We start from the raw sequence: 18,499 nt of genomic DNA, 5'->3' as shown, positions 1-18,499 counted from the left end.
CGCCACCGCAAAGACTCTTACATACCTACATAGGCTATACAATCTAATGATAGAAATATAACTTCTCCATCATTCCTTACTTCCATTAGAATGAACACTATGTACGTTCTCACAGATAAAAATGTGCTCCAGTAAAATACAGATTACGCCGTCACGAGAGAAATATACTATTAGCCCCTTTTTTCTGGGTACCTTACCAAGGTAGCTAACCTAAGGCATGTATACCAACCTTAAGATTGTCTTCCCTTTTCAACTTGCTGTGCCCCTTGTACGGCTCCAGGAACTCAATATGGAACATCGCACGTAGATTATCCGTTCTAATGAGATTGATGCAACGTCATGCCAATACCAGCTGCATGAATCCATTGCGTAGGTTAGTTCTAAGCCCACAACGTGATGTCCATCGGGCCCTCGCACCTATGTCTTTGTTCCTGTCGCCGCCGGCGTCATATTGCAACATGATATTAAATAATTAAGCGACCTGACTTCTCCTGCACTGCCTTCGCCTTCTACTTACCTACATACATACTCATACATACTCGGATACTATCTTTAAGATACCTCATAATAGACAGAACTCAACATTGTTAGCCTGAATGAGTAGAGCACTCGCGGTTGCAGGCAGGTATCCGTTCCTGGGTACCTCATCTCCGTGTGTCCCTCGATCCTGCAGCAATGCGTGTACTCCGACCGCAGCGAGAATTACGTCCGTAAAACATACGTGCGTGCTCTGCAGTGCGACCAACAGACAAGCTTAGGGTTTCTTTCATACCTACCTACACACAACCCAGGTGGTAGTGGGCTTGTGTTTCTTAGCCTATCGGTTCCCTAAGAGGGACACCCATCTTGATTAGGGTCGTAGGACTCGCTGCAGAGAAGTTGAGGGTGGTAGGCTATTCCCTTTACCATAACTACGCAACCAGTAGGGAGGCTTCGCGAGGAAGCCAGGCTTGGGATAACCCCAGAAATTCCCGCCACCTTAACATCTTATGTAACTAATATAGGTATGTATTCATCTGCATATGTATAATAGGTACCTAGATATGTAGCATGATGGTCTACATACTAGATGGTGCCTGCGCATACCAGAGTACACTCCGATATCAGGTCACCAACCCTAGCCCACTCCCCCAGCTTCGGGTTTGGACCTCAAATTCAATGTGAAAGTAGATTGATATAGATGGACTAACGAAGATAACTGGTCGAGAGCTCATACCAAACAGTATGTCGCCGTGGAAAAAATGCACTCGGCCGACTTAAGAGCCAGTCATAATGAGAACCCATCCCGACCTCGCTGAAAGGGTTTGGTTGAGAGAATTGCATCTATGACATACATAATCTAATCGTCCCCGTTGAAGCTCACAGCTTATCTGCCAGCTCCCAGCCTCCCAGCCCCCTTTTAACCCCCATCCCCCCTAAACCTTCCCAAGGACACCGAGCTCCTGGTAAGGAAAAGAGATAGGTCAGATCTCTCCTGGGTGTCTAGCGGCTACATCTGACAGGGGTCTAGAAAATTCGGGAAAAGGATACAGAATACATACCTACCTACCTAGTAGGTACATGAATTCGACATCACTTTTTTTTGGCTGGTGAAACTGTTACCGGACTCCTGGGTCCCAACAACCTGTAACAACTCGTCGATTGCAAGCGCCTGCGGCCGGCCGCCGCCCCATCGGTCTGATGATGTGGGAATCCCAGCAAGTTGGTCATTTGGACCCCAGTAAAATCTTTTTGCAAACACGACCGATTATCTGCAGCGGGATCACTCGCTCATATTTGTGCTGTTGGGGGGAGAGGAAAGGAGTAGAAGGATCGGGATGGTTGGCTAGGGGAAAGGAAAAGGGCGGGCTCTTTGTGCTCAATGGTAGAAAGAGAGAAAGAGAGAGAAAAAGTTACCACACTGACGGATCTGGCTCTCGGTAGCTTCGTCCGCTGTCATGTCTCGTAGCAACCGATTCTGTATCGCTGGGAGGCCCAATAAGCCATTGTCTCAGTGTTCCGCGAACGAGCCGCACGTGGATTTTGTGCTCACCATCGTCATTTTAGACGCGGGTCAGATATTGCTGTCAACAGATTACGTCCCTCATCAGTCATATCGATCCTACCACCTACTGAGAGCAGAGGAGCTTAATCCAACACAGCATCATGGATGTTTTCCTACATATTTACCAAACGTTCGGACGCGCGGTCCCATCACTCGGATCATGTACCTGGCTCCCTGGTACCTACAAGGTACATACGACGGCTAGCATGTAAGGATATCAAGATCAGTACCGTCGAACGAATGGCTGTGGACCGAATAATTGCGAGAGAATTTCTCTACGGCATGTTTCCGATTCATGCGGCCACCCGCCGCTTGGACCCCTGGCAAGGGGTCACTGGATCTGGGGCTAAGTAGGTACTGCCTGATCTCGAGCGACGAGTACATTATGTAGATGAAATCTTGTTGACTCGAAAAAACACGAGTCACGCTCGTCGTACTGTAGTGTACTTGCTGCGTAGGTATGTTTCCATCTTAATTGCATCTTTCCGTGATACATATACGGTATTCGACCCCCGAAACAGGTTCTGCTTGGATGAGGAAAGCGTAGAAGAATACAAGACCTGGAGAAGATCACTATTACATACATGCCTAAGCACTTAACCTAGTACCGTTTCCACTGTCGGTAACGACATACGTATGTACATGTGTATACCTTAATGACTGTGCAACATTCAACATTAAGCCATGAAGCCACAGTCAGCCCCAGAATCTCCCTACCTACTACGTGGGTCAAGATGTAGGCATATTACAGGGAGACCCCAAGTACGACTCGCTAAATAGATCTCAGTAGGAGGAGCCCTTTTGCTTCTTCTGTCCGTTCTTACCGAACTGATTACTTTCTCTCCCCCAAAGGTCTCATAGTCTCGAAGCTGTCCGGAGATGAGTTTGTCAATTCGACTCTTGGGACTAAGTAGGTACTGTACATGAGGTAGATAGGTAGATAGGTAGGTAAGTAGGCAGGTAGGAATGCTTTGCATACTAGCCAGCGAAGCTCCCTCGCAAGTATTGGTTGCATCCCTTTACTAGGGACAGTGTGGCTTTGATTATCATGCCATCCGGAACGCCATCCACCACCAGACGCGCGACTGACCGTCTCTTCTGCTGCTGCAAGTACGTATACTGTTCGGCCAAAGAGAATCGGAATGTTACCAAGTTCTAGAACATACCTAGGAAGCCTGATGAAAATTTTCCCTGCTACGTTACCAACTCGTATTGGAGGCTCTCTCGCTTCTACTCCCTTAGTATCCCTGACTTATGTAGGGAAGAGAAGCGGAATATTCGTTAACTTTGCATATGAATTACCACTACCTTTCATAGTAGGTAATACGTACATGCTTCTCGAATATACAGATTTACGCGAGCTTTTTCATTGCAACGGAAGGGCTGTGTCGTTACACTCGTAGAATGGTATTAATCTACATACCCAAGTCCTAAGAAGACAAGAAATGTAGAAGCTGTCAACCCGACATCTATCTATGTCCAGGTATGTATCAGGTACCTAGATGGCAAAGATAGAAAACGAAAAATGCCACTTGATCAAGTTCGTGTGCCGAAGAGCCGTGAGCTTGCTAGCAATGTGAATCTATATTCAACCTCAAAGATCTTCCCAAATAACGCCTCATACCATAGTCTATAGCCTACTCCACCTACCTGCGCCGAGGCCTTAGGATTGTCGATCCATAGATTCGCGAGGCGCCACAAGCCCTCGGCGCTTCGTACTGTATGATCGAGGCTCTCTCACATTTGCGTGTACTCCCCTCCCTCCACATGCTATCGTAAGTGCTTACCTAGTAGACGTATGTATGTATGTGCGTATATAATCGAAGGATGAATAAGTGAGCCTATAGGGTTCCTCTCCGGGGATGGACGACAGCAGGGATGTTTGAGGCTATACAAGTTACGATATAGAATTAATACCTAAGTAAGGGGCATAGAGAATCTCATGTATTATGAACCTCTAATTTGATAGATCTCACCCTACCCAAATTGGACGCGTATGTAGCAGACTTAGGTATGTCTCACGTACAAACGGACTATCAATTTGCATGTACGAACCGTTCCCCATAAGCTATGGCCACCGGCTACCTATTGTGACGATGGTTACTAGCAGGACTATCTACGTACTTAGTGGCTTCTCGATTCTAGTCATGTAGCTACAGCAATGTGGCGGTTGTTATTTTTATTTTTCTTATTTTCCATGGTCTTCTCGCACCGGATAAGGGGCTCGGAACTACATGTTAAGCATCTCAAGCCGCAAAAAAGCCCATTATGCGATCTAGCATCACACGTGGAGCGAGGAGGACGAGCGAGGAGGTTTCTGCAGGTAAAACAGCATCGACTTAGAGTCATGAGATCTGCACATGGATCCCACAGCGACGTTATGCACCAGCTTATCACCACCATCTAGTATATCTACTATGGGTTGTAAGTTTCTATTTTCGTCACCGGTTAGGATTAGGTACCTAGATGCCTACCAAGAGCATCAGTATCCTCATCTACTGATAGCCTTCGCTTTTCAACACAGTAACTTGGCGATACTATACTTCAACGGATACCCCCCTTTACGAGACACTTTTTCCAAATTTGTACTATGTATCATATCAGTTCGCTAGGCTTAACTCTTGTAGACTTCTGTTTAACCAGATAGGCGAACTAGCCATCAAGGAGTGTTGACAGCCTCCCCCAGTTCAACAAAATTAAGATGCTCGCGTCTGCCTGACCCTCCCCCCCCAACCAAAAGTCTTCCTACCTGACCGCGACGCCTTTCCAGGTCAAGCCACGAGAACTCCTCACAAGCGAAAAGAGTGCTCATTGGCGAAGGCAAAGTGGATCTCTCAGGTTGGGCTTTCGCCGGTTGACAGCAAGGCAAGAGGATAGGCTCGATCCGTCCCTGAGATGGGGTATAGCGCTAGGCCACAGTGATCGGCGATGACAGTGCGGGAGGTGGCCGAAGAAGAGCGTCCACCATAGTTATCTGATGAAGCAATCCCGGGAGGCTGTCGGATATGCTGCTCTGCCGGTGAGGATTCCGTACGGTGAGTAGGTAGGGAGGTATCTGTACCTGTGGCTGATATACTCGGATGAGAAAGCCATTAGCATAGACTATTTGGCATTTAGTGTATGCCTAAGCACTTACAAATATCTATACCTATTACCTACACTGCCGGTTTCTCGCTACCTACTCCTAATATTAATAATAATGACTCCTATACAAGTGCTTGATGCATACCAAATACTAGGCCTAACTAGGTAGGCAGACAGTCAAAGTTAATAGACTGCCCAAGTAAGTTGAACTTATTCTTATGCTCCTGTCACTCTTAGTCGTCGACCTAGATGTCGGCCCGTTCAGGTGGAAGTGAGTGTCGATCTCGGATAATACATGAAGGCTTACTTGGCAATTTTCCCAAGGGATCAAACGTAAAATTAGATCGAAATGATAGGGTGGACTCAATATAGCAATACGAACATAAGCTTGAGTTCATAACGCTTTCATAGGCACCTATATTTTCATAAATTTGAGCTAAGACAGAGGGTTTCTCAACTTGGCGTACAGTAGAGGTGCCTAACCTAGCAGGCACTCACCTGAACTTGGTACTATAGGTTTTAGTATTACCTCCGGGCTGGAGTATACATCGTGACTGTCTATCCTTATAATCGGTTAATATGGGTACCGAAGGCTTGAATACTTATTATCTTAGGTGACTGTTCTTTGTACAATGACCCATCCTACCCTTGAGCCAACTCAAAGAATACTGGAATATCTAGGAGCAATGATTCCTTATGGAAACAAGACGGATTTTACAAATGAACTTGCTACATCCATGGATGCCTAGTAGTTGAAAGCGAATAGGTGCCGTACCTACCTAGGTAGGTATCTTAGGTTAGGAAGCGAACGCAACTGTTTCAATACCATGGCACCAAGTGAGAATTTCTCACGTTCATAGTATTCATTGTAAGGAGCCACTTCTTACTTCCAAGACAATTGACAGGTACGTAGCTGAAATAGTACAATACAAAGATATTCTTAGGATATCTACATCCTTTATAGTGGACAAACCCAATCCAAAACCTCCAGAAGAGTTGTACAACAAGCGAATATATTGGAAGATCGATAATACAACTTCAATTTATATAATCAAATCTTTTGTGGGCATGGAAGTTCCTAGATGTTATATATGACATCCATATACGTATGACCCTGAGCAATGTCATCAAATGCGAGACGTGGTCGCCGGTCCACTTCAAGCGACGACACTGAAGCCAAACGACCCGTCAAAGATATCGATGTCCTCAGCAGACTTGCCACCCCGCATGGCCTTAAGCAAGTCCAAGTGGGGTACCTCATTGGAAGGGTAAAATGTTAGGAGGTTATCCATATCTTCACCCGTGAGCCCACACATCTCATCCCAACTGTAGACATCACTGACCCTTATCATCCAACGCATGCGCTTGGGACCTTCCTCGGGGTTAGGGGCTACCTTCCGTAGTTTGGCGCGCAGCTCACCAATCCTCTCGATGGCGTCGCCAACACCGGTGGGCAACTGATTCCCAATCCATTTCCGGATGCTGGCAGCTAGCCTTGGCCCCTTTCCGTTGGTACTGACCATGATCTGTAGGGGACCATCGCGATGGATGCTACCAAAATAGAAGTCGCATTCGGGGGGCACATCGGCGATGTTGGCCGGGATACGGCGCTCCTTGCAAAGTTTCCAGATTTGGGTAGAGGCGGCGGGATCGTCAACGGCAACAAGGACCATATCAGGGGGTCCATTACTTGGGGGTAGAGTCTCGAGGTCTGAGGGTTGGAATACACGATCGACGTGGGTGATCTCCTGATTGGTGATGCGATATCGCACTTCTGGATTGAGTCCGGAAGATGGGCTCACAACAGTGACCTTAGCATCGGCGTTGAGAACATTGAGAATGCGGCCTGCCGCGACCTATTCAAATATAGATTATAAGACATGATACCTTTCATGAAAATGAGGGTTTAGTCATTCGGTCTGTGATTACTCACCTCACCACCCCCAACTACTAGAACATGCTTGTTCTTTATCTGCCAGGCCAGAATCAGACTGCCGCCTCCTTGGACTTTAGGAAATTTGGTGACATTGCCGACGTTGTCGCTATTGCTTGCCATTCTATCAATGATAAAGAATAATATGCGGTTACTGCATTATGCCAGCAAGAATTACTTTCTAGACAAGATAAGAGGAGATGAAGAAAGGAGACCACTAGAGTCAAGGCATGTTTGTTTTGTCTTGTCTGGCTATGATTTGGTTTGTTGGTTTTTAATTACCTACATGTTATTTCTCCGAGGAAAGGCTACGAATGAGGAGCATCAAGAGTTTTGATACGTTGTTGAATAAATAAATAAATGGCAGTGAGAAAGATTTGATGTGATGACGAAAAAAAAAGTTGGCACGCGACAAGCTTTAACTGATTAGTGTAGACATTAACTAACTAACTAACTAACTAAACATTAAAGTCACTTATTATGCCTGCTAGTGTAAAATACATACAGTACAATCCTTGGTGGGGGATAACTGATAGCGGTGAGCAGGGAATCATTAGCTTGCACTAACATGCGTCATCCTGCAGTTATCAAATCTCAGGTACCATACTGTCCCAGTCACCTACTGGGTACATGTACTACTAGTAGTACTTCGTAGTTATTAGCTTGAAAGAGCCCTGGACAATGTAAATTGCAACTGTAATTGCAACTGCAGCTGCAACCGCCGCAAGTTGTAGCATCTAATGTTTCTGCCTTGCGCCGCCGTAACTTCTCCAACTTCTTACAACATTCCAACTTCCAAGTACCTACGAATTCAAATTCCGACACATCTATATATCGCCAACTATTATCGGATGGACAAATGGGACTTTACTTCGCATCACCGAATCTTATCGCTTTCTCGAAACTCTAATTTCCCCGACTCCCTTTCCTTTCCAGGGGTTCCGAAGGCGAGGTAGTAGAGGGTGCGATACCTGGAAATACAAAGCTCTCATGGCTTTGGGAATACTACAGCCACCTTTTGCCCTCTAGTACTAATTCTAGGGCAAAATCATCATGTCTGGTCGCAAGCTCGGTGGAGGAAGAATACTAGGCAGTGGAAAAGGTCTCGCACCCCCAGCTCCTCCAGCCATTCAGAGAGAGAGGGCTGCCAGTCCGTCCGCCCCGTCCGACAGCACCTTATCCATTGGATCTCCCGCTACATCTATCTCCCCTGGAACCCCGAGCCTTTCACCTGATTTCCCTCAGGATCTCACCTCTAATATTAGCTTGGGTGGCCCAAGCAATGGCGGCCAGCCAGGCTCAAAGCTCGTATGTCCCATCTGTGAGGAGGAGATGTTAACGCTCTTGCAATTGAACCGCCACATCGATGATATCCACCAGGAGCTACCCGAGTTCGAGCACGATGAAGTCAAGTCATGGATTGATAAGCAAGTCCTTAAGGCCAAGAAGTTCCAGCCCCTATCCCTCATCAATCAGAAGCTTCGTGGCCTTGATGTCTTCGAGTCGAACGAATCAGCTGCGACACCGCCTCCTATCACCCCAAGGACACCCAGAGCTCCCATTGCAGAATCACCTATAGACCCTGACGATATAATAACCAAATCCCACTGGCAGCGGCAGGGTTTGAATGATTCATGCACAGATCCGGCATGTGGTAAGAGATTGGGGGCTGTCAATGGTAGTATAAACTGCAGGCAGTGTGGTAGATTGTTCTGCGAGGAGCATACCATGTATCAGATGAAGTTATCGAGGTCAGCGTCGCACGAACCGGTGAGGGGATATTGGTATCGGGTATGTGAAACGTGTTACAAATCAAGAGAAGGATATAACGATCATAGCGGCTTAATAAGGGATCATACGCCAGATTTTGCCGCAATACGAAGGAAGAAGGTCGATAGGCAGACACTCGAAATATCTCGATTGGAAAAGAGGCTTACTAAGCTGACCCAGTTACTCGCAAACCCGCCTGAAGAGGCCGGGGCAAGCAGTGGTACGGGCTTGCTGTCTTTAGCGGCGCAGAGGAACCAGAGAAAGGCTATCGAGCAATCAGTTGTGACGTGGGAGGATGATGGCAAAGTCCCGAAATGTCCGTTTTGCCAACAGGAATTCTCCTGGACGTTTAGGAGGCATCATTGTCGGTTATGTGGACGAGTGGTATGCGCAGATCCTCAAACTGTGTGCTCATTGGAGATAGGTCTAAATGTTGCGAATCCATCCGTTCCCGCCTCCGAAAAACCGGCAGGAGGCAACCCCATCAGTATTGATATTCGCATGTGCCGGGAATGCAAATTTACCACCTTCTCCAAGAGAGACTTCATGGACTCGATTGTGCATAAACCCCCAGATCAGCGTGCTTACGAGACACTAAAGCAATTTGAACGTGGTATTCAGCTATTATTGCCCACTTTTCAAAGAGCCCTCGTACCACTGCAGGATGAGGATAGACCACCAAGTCATGTACAAATCCAGGAGGCATCTAAAATCCGAAAACGACTCACGGACAGCTTCACCAAGTATGATGTAGCAGCTCGGCGCATCCGCGACATGAAGACGGACAGCCCGACGCAGCAGTTATTACAAAAGTCTATTCACCAAGCAGCATCCTCGTTCCTACACTTGCACATGCTATCTCTTAAAAATCTGCCACGAATGTTAAAGCATAGTAGCTCCAGTTCCGGCTCTAGCAGAAATCGCCTACTGGCTAATAGTCATGTAGCAAGCCCGCTACGCAACAACAGCGACGTGTTCGAGACAGCCAGCCAAACAAGTGAGACCAGCACGGTGGTATCAGCGTTGGAGACAGAAGAAAAGGATCTACGCGAGCGGCTCATTGTGCTAGAGGAGCAAAAGTACATGGTGCAACAGATGATCACCGGAGCGCACGGAGCCAGACGGTTCGAGGAGGTAAGCGCCCTGACGCGGAACGTCGAGGAGCTGGATGTGGAAATCGAGAGCGTGAGGAGTAAGGTTACGGTCGTCGAGAATAGATGGCAGGGCCTCTATGCGAATGGCCCGCCCGGTTTAGTCTCGTGATTGCTTCTGTAGGCTGTGTACCTACCTCAGAGACCTACCTGGGTTAGGGACCTACATGCGGTGGTGACAGAGACTACGGGTATAATAATAAGGAGATAAGGAAATAAGCATGGAGAAACCTAACTTGGAAGTGGATGAGGATTACATTATTCATTATTTGTACAGTATTCAGCTATTCTTGCATTGCATGGCGTTGGTTTGGGTATGAACACCATCCTCTGTCTGTCTATATCTATATTTACGGAGGTATTTATTGTCTTTTTATTCAAAACCTTGGAAGTTACTACATGGTAAACATTTTGTCAGACGGAAAATCCTACACAGCCGTATTCTTCACCAAGGAGGCTTTTGCTGCAAGGTAAAGGTAGGTAGGTAACGAGTCAATGAATTTGATCTACATTTATGTAAGAAAAAAAAGAGCTCAAAAAATCAATATCCCTAATAATCTATTAAAAAGTTGGGCTGCCGGGTCATTGAACAAACAGCTTATAGTCTATCAACTCAACTCAACTCATCTCATAAATAGCATCTATATAGAGTATATGCACACCTCCTAGTTAACCTAGGTACCTATACTTACCAAATTGACATACACTTCGGGGTAGACTGTAAAGACTCAACATCTGTCCAACCACCCATAGTTACCCAAGTCAAGTCCTCAACGCGGTCGAGAAACAAGCCTCTTGGGCGACTGCAGCATCGCAGACTGCAGGTATCTCTCTCGGATGTCGTTGGACTCGGGCCAGACCTTGGCGATCCGATACTCGGCAGAGAATAAGCCCTCGGCGCCGTCCCATGGTACCTTGACGTAGCGATCGCCGAATCGATCCCAAAGCACTTCCACGCCTCCTTTTGCCCCGTGTGGACCTAATTCGTCGACTGATCGGTCACCTAGTTCTTGCTTGCACGCTTCGAACATGACTTGTGGTACTCGTAGCAAGGAGTCATCCTGTAGGCCCCAGGTAGACTGGCCGTAGGTCAATAAGTCCCGCGCTACCTCTCCCGCGGCACCAAGCGCGACACGACTGGCTCGCGCCATGCCGATGCACAATCGTGACGACGGGATGGCCCCCGGCAGTGGTGGCGTCAGTTGTGGGTCATACGCCCAGCCAATGTCATCAGCGTCGAGGCCGTCATCCAAGCCCAAGTAGTCTTGGTCGTATCCGGCATTCCGGCCACCGCCGTCGATCATGGGAGTCTCCTCATACGGCAGATTGAAGCTGCAGTTTTCGAGGGATAAGCATAATACGTCGTTAGAGCGGACGCGAATCTTGCGTCGCTCTAGAGGCTCTGTCCCCGGCCCACCGAGCATGACAGGTGCCGCGCCGTAGCTGGTCACGGGGGTCAGACTGCGGATTTGGCCATCGGCTGCGCGGACGAAGAGGCCTCGCTTGGGGCGCGTCAGCACAATCACACAGCCCTCGGAGGGAGAGAGGGCACAGGTGGCGCGAGCTTCGTGGCAGACGCGGCAGAGGATATCTCGGGCAAGCCAGGCGGAGGGATCGTAGGATTCGACGGTGACGTCGTCGTCGTGGATGGACAGACGCCGCAGGTCGAGGTACAGCCACGGGGGGGAGGTGCTCCGGTTGGCACCGTTGTGGTCGTTGGGGATGCAGTGGACGTTGAAGAAGTTTATGCCAGGTTCTGGGAGGGCAGCACGCCAGATTTGGTGGCGAATCTCGGGAGGGAGCTCGGGGAATTTGGTGAAGAGAGGCCCAATAGGGGTTCTGCGGTCAGGGGATGGGGAGGGTGAAGGGAATGATGAGGGTGAGGATGAGGCCATTGGGTTTAATCCGGTGTAAGTTAATTTCTTTGGTGGTTGGTCTGAGGTAACGTCGCCATGGATTTGGGTCAAGTTTATCAGGATTGGGGTGTTGAATGATTCAGGAATTTTCAGTGAAGTTTAAAAAATCAAATAAAAAAGGGAAAGTTGGAGAAGTGAGAGCAATGACGATAAAGTTGCAGCTAAGCTTGAATGATTCAAGGCAAGGAGGGAAGGGACCCCTCGATATAGTACCCATAAAACCCCTGTTAACACCTAGCGGTAGGTCCCTTAGCTATGCCGTACTACTAGTGGTACTAGCGCGAGGATGTCCCCACTAACCTTAATTGTTATCAGTTGATAAACAATTGAACAGGAACCTACATTATTGTCACTACACAGCATACACAGCACTATGTAGTATATACGAACTAGCATCTAATTCAAAACTATTGCAAAAATATTTACTTGCAAGGAAAACCCGAGAAACCCCGAGAGAATACTGGAATCAACCTTAAACCTGAGTAGCTCTAAGCTCTATCGCCGATCGACGCGTCGAGATCCCCCTTCGATAAGGTCATCGCGACGACATCCCCACGGCGCAATACACTACACACACCTCTTAAGAAGGCCTCAAGAGCTACAATTGGCCGCCCAGGACCTCATACACCAAAATAAATGCCTCCCAGAAAACGCAAGCCGATCGAGGCCGAGCCTGAGTCTGTGGCTGCCTCACCCTCACCCTCACCCGCCCCCGAACCATCTCCCTCCCGCTCCGAGGCGCCATCCTCCACCCATCCCAGCGCTGACCAATCCTTCGAGAGCACATCAGAAGTACCGCGCTTCTTCAGCACCACCTTCACCACCTACCGTGCGTCTCCTCTCCACGTCGGCAGCAAGGAGGCCTTGACGCCTACGCGCTTGCTAGTACTAGCCCGACGCCTGCGCGACACCCTCGTTGGCGACGTCGTCCGGGGCGTGCAAGTAGGACTAGAGAGCGACGCGTCTTTGGGACGCACCGGTGCGCTGATCAGCGTGGACTGGCGGTGGCTTGATGCCTCGCAGGTCCTCGAGGGGAGGAAGAGCCGGCGGAAGGGCAGTCCGGAGCTGGGTAACGATGATAGCAACAGTAGTGAGCGGGGAGGGAGACCCCGCGTGCTGTGTATTGAGCTGACGTACGAGAATGCGCGGTTCGGCGCTCTGCTCCTGCCTGATCTCAGCCGAGATGAGGACGCTTCAGACTCTAGTAGTAACCAGCCGTCGTGGACGTGGCAGACGGAGGGGAATGGCTCGCGCGCCGGCGACGTAGATCAAAGTGCGTTCTTAGACCTGCCACTAATTTTATTCCGGATGCCCGTCCCACTCAAAGCCGTGCTCCTCGACTTCCTCTCCAGCACCTTCGACTGCCGCATTGCCCCCCTCGGCCTGGGCACGCGGACGCTCGTCAACGCCTGGGAAACGTGGCTCTCGGACAGCCCATCTACACCCGGCAGACGCGCTCTAAGCAAGGACGTCCTCCTCACGCTTGGCTTCCACATCGGGCCCCCAGAGCCCACACCCGATGGCAAAGAAAACAACAACAACAACAACAACGAAGATCCTAGCTCCCGGAAACTCGAACCGCCACAGCTCGGCCTAAAAACCATCGACATCAGCATCCCCGCGCGAGAAGTCCGGCGCTTCCTCCGCATGGGCAAGGGTCTCGACGACAACGACTCCCCCGCGACAGCAGGCGCGAGAAAGCGGAAAGCGGGCGCAACAACCGTGCTCTCGGACGAGCACCAGAACAGGCGGCGCCGGAAACTCGCAGGGGGCAAGGACGAAGAGGGGTGGGCGTGGCGGCGCGAGAACCACATCAACGACAACGACGCAGAACCGACGGAGACAATCCCCCAGCCCTTCACCGAAGCCCTCGCAGCATACACCTGGCACCACCTCGGCCTCGACATGTTCCACCCGGGCGTCCGCGTCCAGCGCGTCGCCTGCGACGGTTTTGCCTTGTCCGAGGGCAGGCTCAAAGTCTTTCCCCCTCCTCCTGCACCCTTACCCCCTCGTCATGACGGTAACGAGATCGATGAGGAAGGAGAAGGAGGAGGAGGAGGAGGAGAGTCGGCTGTGTGGAAGTTAATGAAGGGGTTGACGAGGAAGGCTCGTGGGAGGAGGAAGGGGAGGGGGGCGGGGATGGGCGGTGGGTGGAGGTCTGATGCTGTTGTTCGGACGATGGTGCAGCTGTAGTAGGTAGTAGTTACTTGTGTAATACCTGCTTATGGCGTTTTATGATTACCTAGGTACCTACGAGGCAGTTCGGCAGGGCAGCATGTATATTTATTATACATGAATCTAGGTAGATGGAAGAATACCTAGGTAGCCATTTGCTTACCCATACTACAGATAGACGGGTGGGTGGAAGTGGAGTTAATGATACCCCTTACGCATTGCATTATTCAACTATTCAACAGCAACATGCAATGTAATCTTGATTATTTCATTCCTGATTGATTCTCGGGTATCTAACGTGCTCGTCTCCCCCCTCCACCTGAAATCGCCTCAGTAAATTGAGGCCATCCATGCAATTCGTGAAATTAGTAGGGGACTCTAAGTAACCGATGATATGCCTTACTTCCAGCTTGGTCGATTCCACGATCACCGAGTCGAAGGGGCATGGAAGATTTCTTCGTCATATATACACTCCGTGGCTGACCCCCTTATCCCACTTCCCTGCGAACCCATAAAGCTTTGCCTTATATAAACAATTGGTTGCTTTGGGTGATGATGATGATGATGATGCTGAACGTGAAAATCATGACCTCTCCAAAGCCTAACCCCCAAATACATAGCTTATCGCCAATGCCACCAATAGAAATTGTTCCATATAAACAACAAGAAGACAACGTAATACAAGAGTCTGGTTTCGAGCATCACACAACGCTTAAATATTGCAATACAGCTTTTCACTGCACGCCATCGACACCGCCGAGAAACCGTCGCACACGTCCGATTTCCAACTCACCCTTTTCGCTCTCCACCGCACGTACTAAGCCATCTACCACCACGTCAACTTCACTCTCTGGCACCCCGGTGCAGAGTGCCACCACTCGTCGGTACTTCATCTCCACGTCTTTGCTACGCCCCTTGAGCGAACCTACGCTCTTTCTCATAACATCTGTCCTGTTTCCGAGAGATTGTATTCGAGCACGGAGGACTGCGGAACTGGGTAAAAGACCCATATTTGCTTGTCCCCCTCCTGCGTGTTCTAATGCCGTATCAAGATCCTTCTCCCAAAAACTACTGCTGTCTAAACGGCCATAGAGTTGTTCAAGCTGCATGATCCTTTTCTGCTCTTCGCCGCAACCCCTACTAAGGTTGCTAATTTTCTGGCGTGCTAGGGACTGTGCTTTGGCCGCCCCTTGCAACGTCTCAAGTTGACGTCGTGCATCACCCAATTGTGAAGACGACGTCCGCAAATTGGCATGGAGTGTGTCGACCTCGTGTTGTTTCTTTCTCAATTCCGAGTGAAAGCTGGTAGATGTCTCACTCAGGAGATGTGTTATAGCTAGCATTGGTTAGAATGAATAGTCAAACAAGAAAGAATGGATATCTGTAGTAAACTCACAAGTGATAATTTCTGCACTGCTCTCTCGGGTTTTCTGGTAGTTGCCGACAATGTTAGTCTTGTCTATGACCATTAAGTCGCCGTTGACTCCATCTTCACCGGCGCCCTCGCCGCCCACTCCAAAATCGATTGGTCTTAGACCTGCTTTGTTGGCAATGCTAGGGTCAGCATTCACTTCAAGCAGTTGCGAGATTATGCTTCTGTTGCCGATTCGGGCCGCAATATTTAGGGCGGTATCCCCAGACTTATCTTGAGCGTTGACAATCTCGCTCATAAATCGACCAATGCCCATCTTTGGCTGACTTGCACTACCATTGGCAACTGTATTCTGACTACTGGGTGCGCTTCCTTGTCTCACAACCCATTCAAGAAGGCTCTCGAGGTAGTATCTACTGGAAACACTTCTGCCCTTTACCGCACTTGTAAGAGCTATATGATGCAAGACTGTTCGACCTTTGTTATCTCGAACGTCGATCGTGTTCCCCAAGACATCGAGCAATTCTGGGAACGAGGTTTGATCGGAATTGTTGGTTACTGCCGAGGCTCTCATCAAGGCTGTTTCGCCCGATGCGTTGACTCGATATGGGTTGGCGCCAGCTGCTATTAAGGCCCGTAGGAGGGGCACTCGAGCCAAAGTAGCGGCCCAGTGAAGAGCAGTATGACTTGCTGGGTCTATCGGCGTGTCAAGGTCTTCAGGTGACAATGTCTGGAGAGCTTCGTTCTGGGAATAATCGGATACGTCGGCGGTAGGATCGAGAAAAAGTCCCATCAGTAGATTGCGTTTCCGATCAGCCTCCGGGGACAGCTCGTACGGTTGCGGCGGGAGGGGGGTAGCTTCATGGATATTGATGCCGGCTTGGTTGTACACAAATGATTCGTTAGGTTCCGTAGGGGAGCCCGGGTAATTATTGGCGTACATCTCCATGGACTGAGATGCGTAGCCGAAGTTGTCTGTAGGTGCGACTCGTTGACGTTTACGTGGGGGTTCATCGCCAAAAATTTGCGTGTTTTGAGTTGAGTATGCCGAATCGACATTTTGGCCATAGTCAGAGGTGATGCTCTGTTGCGAATTCCCGGGGAAGTCATCAGCATTTTGCATCGAGGACTGCCGACTAAAGCTAGGGGGTCTGGTTGGTCCATTACGGCCTCTGGGGCCGGGCGAATCGAAGCGGGCTTTGCTAATGGCAGCGACAGCTGTAGAAGCCGTACTGGAGATATTCTTGAAAAAGGTGCCAGTCACGCCGTTGATACGGGCCTCGGTGGTGGCACTATACATGCGTTTTCTTTGCGCAGCCATGGCTTGTTCCTTAGTAGGAGTGTTGAAGTCACCTCTGCCAGCGATGCCACCGTCTTGGCCCATATCGTAGGTAAGAAGAGGGCGTAACATTTCTTCGACGCCATATTGCCGGCACACCTCGACACCTCGCTCGAACATGATCCACGTGCCCTGATATTTGCCATAGCCACCTTGCACCTTTTCATGGTCACCGGTTTGAATCTCTTTCTCGAGAATTTTGGTTCGTTTCCCCTTATCAATATTGGCGACTTTGAGAATCTGGGTGGCATTTAGCCAACTGTCATGACGGCGGCGCATGACAGCTACTCCGTTTACCTCCATCTCGTATACGTCCACGCCAGAATAGACAGCCTAAGAATCAAGAGTTAGTAAAACATTTTAGATTAGCACACTGACGCAGTCTAGCAAGACGAACCGAGTATATTTGAGGTGCATCATGACCAGGAACATATCCATTCCCATTCCCATTCCCTAACCTGGCATTGGGGTCGGGGTAATGTCGAAAAGACTGGCTTGGTTGGCTCATTGTGAAAGATTGTTGAGAAGAAGGTTGCGACTGCGACATTGTGACAGTCTACAACAGCGCCTGGGCTGCCGGGGGTTGGGATTGGTCTCAATGGATAACAAGAGTTGCGACAATGGTATCAACAGAGGTTCAGGAAGAAATCTTCAGATTCGGTAATAGTATACGGGACGGCGATGATAATGTGAGATAGATTAGAGCCGCAGCCTCGGCCATCAGCGGACATTAGTAGCACCGGAAATGGATTCGAAGCGAAGGGGACTCGGAATACCGGGGCTCGAAATGACACTAGAGAGGGATGCTAATTTTTTAAAAACCCCAAAGTGGATGACAATGCGCCGACTAGAGGCAATAGTATAAACTGATGAACTGCGGGATGCGAGTATAGTCGTCGGCTATGGATCGATAGATGGTTAAGTTGATAGATGAGCACAATAAGACTTGGCCGCGATGCATGGAAAATAAATGAATCAACTATAGAAGAACCACGGAAACTGGAAAACTTGAGACCTTGAGACCTTGGAAGTGTTGTAACCTCGGGCGAGTACAAAACGAGGTACGAAACGAGGTAAAATATCGTGCGAATAAGAATATACCAGTCAAAGATGATATAAGGTTAAGGTACTTGTAGAGACAATGTGAGAGACAAGTTGAATGTAGGTACGTAACCCTAAAGGTAGGCGATGTAAGAGAAGAGGTACGGTGAGGTCAAAGTATAGGTGGTTAGGTAGGGTAAGTTGTGATTGTGATTATGATTAGGTAGGTAGTGTATGGTATCATGTATGGATGGTATGGATGGTATGGATGGCTGTGATACCCGACCCAACAGAAAATGACGGATTGAGATGCGAATATTAGAAAAAAAGGCGATCGAAAGATGACGGGGGACGCGCTTCGCGAACCAATCCCTATCGGCCACTTTATTTCGCGACAATCTTGTTAAAACCAATTCCCCGTTTCCCTTTGCCTTTAACCCCTTGAGCTTCCAAGGTCGGTCTGCGGGAAAAAGAGAAAAAAAAGAAAATTGGAATTCAATTAAAAGGTAGGAATTGGGTATAGCGCATTTACACTGTCGCGAAGGGTGAATATAAAGGGACGTGTCAGTTTCGTGTAATAGGTGTAATAGGTGAAAAGTCGTGACTCGTGTGCGGAGAGTTGGGAAGAACGTGTCTTAACATTTGATAACATTTGAACTCTTAAGCCCCAGGGC

The 18,499-nt window shown here is 48.9% G+C and overlaps 6 protein-coding genes across 6 annotated transcripts; 3 read left to right on the top strand and 3 right to left on the bottom strand.

Moving 5' to 3' along the window:
- Positions 1-3,165: 3,165 nt before the first annotated feature.
- On the top strand, positions 3,166-3,668 carry GGS25DRAFT_473312 (uncharacterized protein). Its single transcript, XM_049259521.1, has one exon. It carries the CDS (start codon positions 3,187-3,189, stop codon positions 3,445-3,447), a length of 261 nt encoding a protein of 86 aa, XP_049122152.1. The 5' UTR covers positions 3,166-3,186; the 3' UTR covers positions 3,448-3,668.
- A 2,290-nt stretch (positions 3,669-5,958) lies between these two features.
- On the bottom strand, positions 5,959-7,496 carry GGS25DRAFT_473305 (siroheme synthase middle domains-like protein). Its single transcript, XM_049259520.1, has 2 exons — positions 7,062-7,496; positions 5,959-6,984 (listed from the first exon to the last, which is right to left on the bottom strand). The coding sequence occupies exons 1-2, from the start codon at positions 7,182-7,184 to the stop codon at positions 6,286-6,288; spliced, it is 822 nt and encodes a 273-aa protein (XP_049122151.1). The 5' UTR covers positions 7,185-7,496; the 3' UTR covers positions 5,959-6,285.
- A 260-nt stretch (positions 7,497-7,756) lies between these two features.
- GGS25DRAFT_67591 (VAC1 protein) lies at positions 7,757-10,286 on the top strand. The gene has a single exon (XM_049265953.1). It carries the CDS (start codon positions 8,115-8,117, stop codon positions 10,092-10,094), a length of 1,980 nt encoding a protein of 659 aa, XP_049122150.1. The 5' UTR covers positions 7,757-8,114; the 3' UTR covers positions 10,095-10,286.
- Positions 10,287-10,702: 416 nt separating this feature from the next.
- GGS25DRAFT_67589 (uncharacterized protein) lies at positions 10,703-12,059 on the bottom strand. The gene has a single exon (XM_049265952.1). The coding sequence runs from the start codon at positions 11,875-11,877 to the stop codon at positions 10,753-10,755; it is 1,125 nt and encodes a 374-aa protein (XP_049122149.1). The 5' UTR covers positions 11,878-12,059; the 3' UTR covers positions 10,703-10,752.
- A 117-nt stretch (positions 12,060-12,176) lies between these two features.
- GGS25DRAFT_527895 (kinetochore complex Sim4 subunit Fta1-domain-containing protein) lies at positions 12,177-14,091 on the top strand (the record flags this gene model as incomplete). Its single annotated transcript, XM_049265131.1, has 1 exon — positions 12,177-14,091. The coding sequence occupies exon 1, from the start codon at positions 12,535-12,537 to the stop codon at positions 14,089-14,091; it is 1,557 nt and encodes a 518-aa protein (XP_049122148.1). The 5' UTR covers positions 12,177-12,534.
- A 716-nt stretch (positions 14,092-14,807) lies between these two features.
- GGS25DRAFT_512687 (apses-domain-containing protein) lies at positions 14,808-17,331 on the bottom strand (the record flags this gene model as incomplete). Its single annotated transcript, XM_049262804.1, has 3 exons — positions 14,808-15,409; positions 15,470-17,117; positions 17,182-17,331. The coding sequence occupies 3 exons, from the start codon at positions 17,329-17,331 to the stop codon at positions 14,808-14,810; spliced, it is 2,400 nt and encodes a 799-aa protein (XP_049122147.1).
- Positions 17,332-18,499: the final 1,168 nt, after the last annotated feature.

Source organism: Hypoxylon fragiforme (genome assembly GCF_022984875.1).
Source record: "Hypoxylon fragiforme strain CBS 206.31 chromosome Unknown GGS25scaffold_1, whole genome shotgun sequence".
Taxonomy (NCBI): Eukaryota; Fungi; Ascomycota; class Sordariomycetes; order Xylariales; family Hypoxylaceae; genus Hypoxylon; species Hypoxylon fragiforme.
Note: the sequence above shows the minus strand (reverse complement) of the source record. Positions and strands in the feature narration are given on the sequence as shown.

Bases quoted from the DNA above. Each gene is read 5' to 3' on its own strand.
- GGS25DRAFT_473312 (XM_049259521.1), top strand. From the start codon at position 3,187: ATGTTACCAAGTTCTAGAACATACCTAGGAAGCCTGATGAAAATTTTC.
- GGS25DRAFT_473305 (XM_049259520.1), bottom strand. From the start codon at position 7,184: ATGGCAAGCAATAGCGACAACGTCGGCAATGTCACCAAATTTCCTAAA. The intron at 6,985-7,061 runs GTGAGTAATCAC...ATATTTGAATAG, and splicing joins TAGTAGTTGGGGGTGGTGAG to GTCGCGGCAGGCCGCATTCT.
- GGS25DRAFT_67591 (XM_049265953.1), top strand. From the start codon at position 8,115: ATGTCTGGTCGCAAGCTCGGTGGAGGAAGAATACTAGGCAGTGGAAAA.
- GGS25DRAFT_67589 (XM_049265952.1), bottom strand. From the start codon at position 11,877: ATGGCCTCATCCTCACCCTCATCATTCCCTTCACCCTCCCCATCCCCT.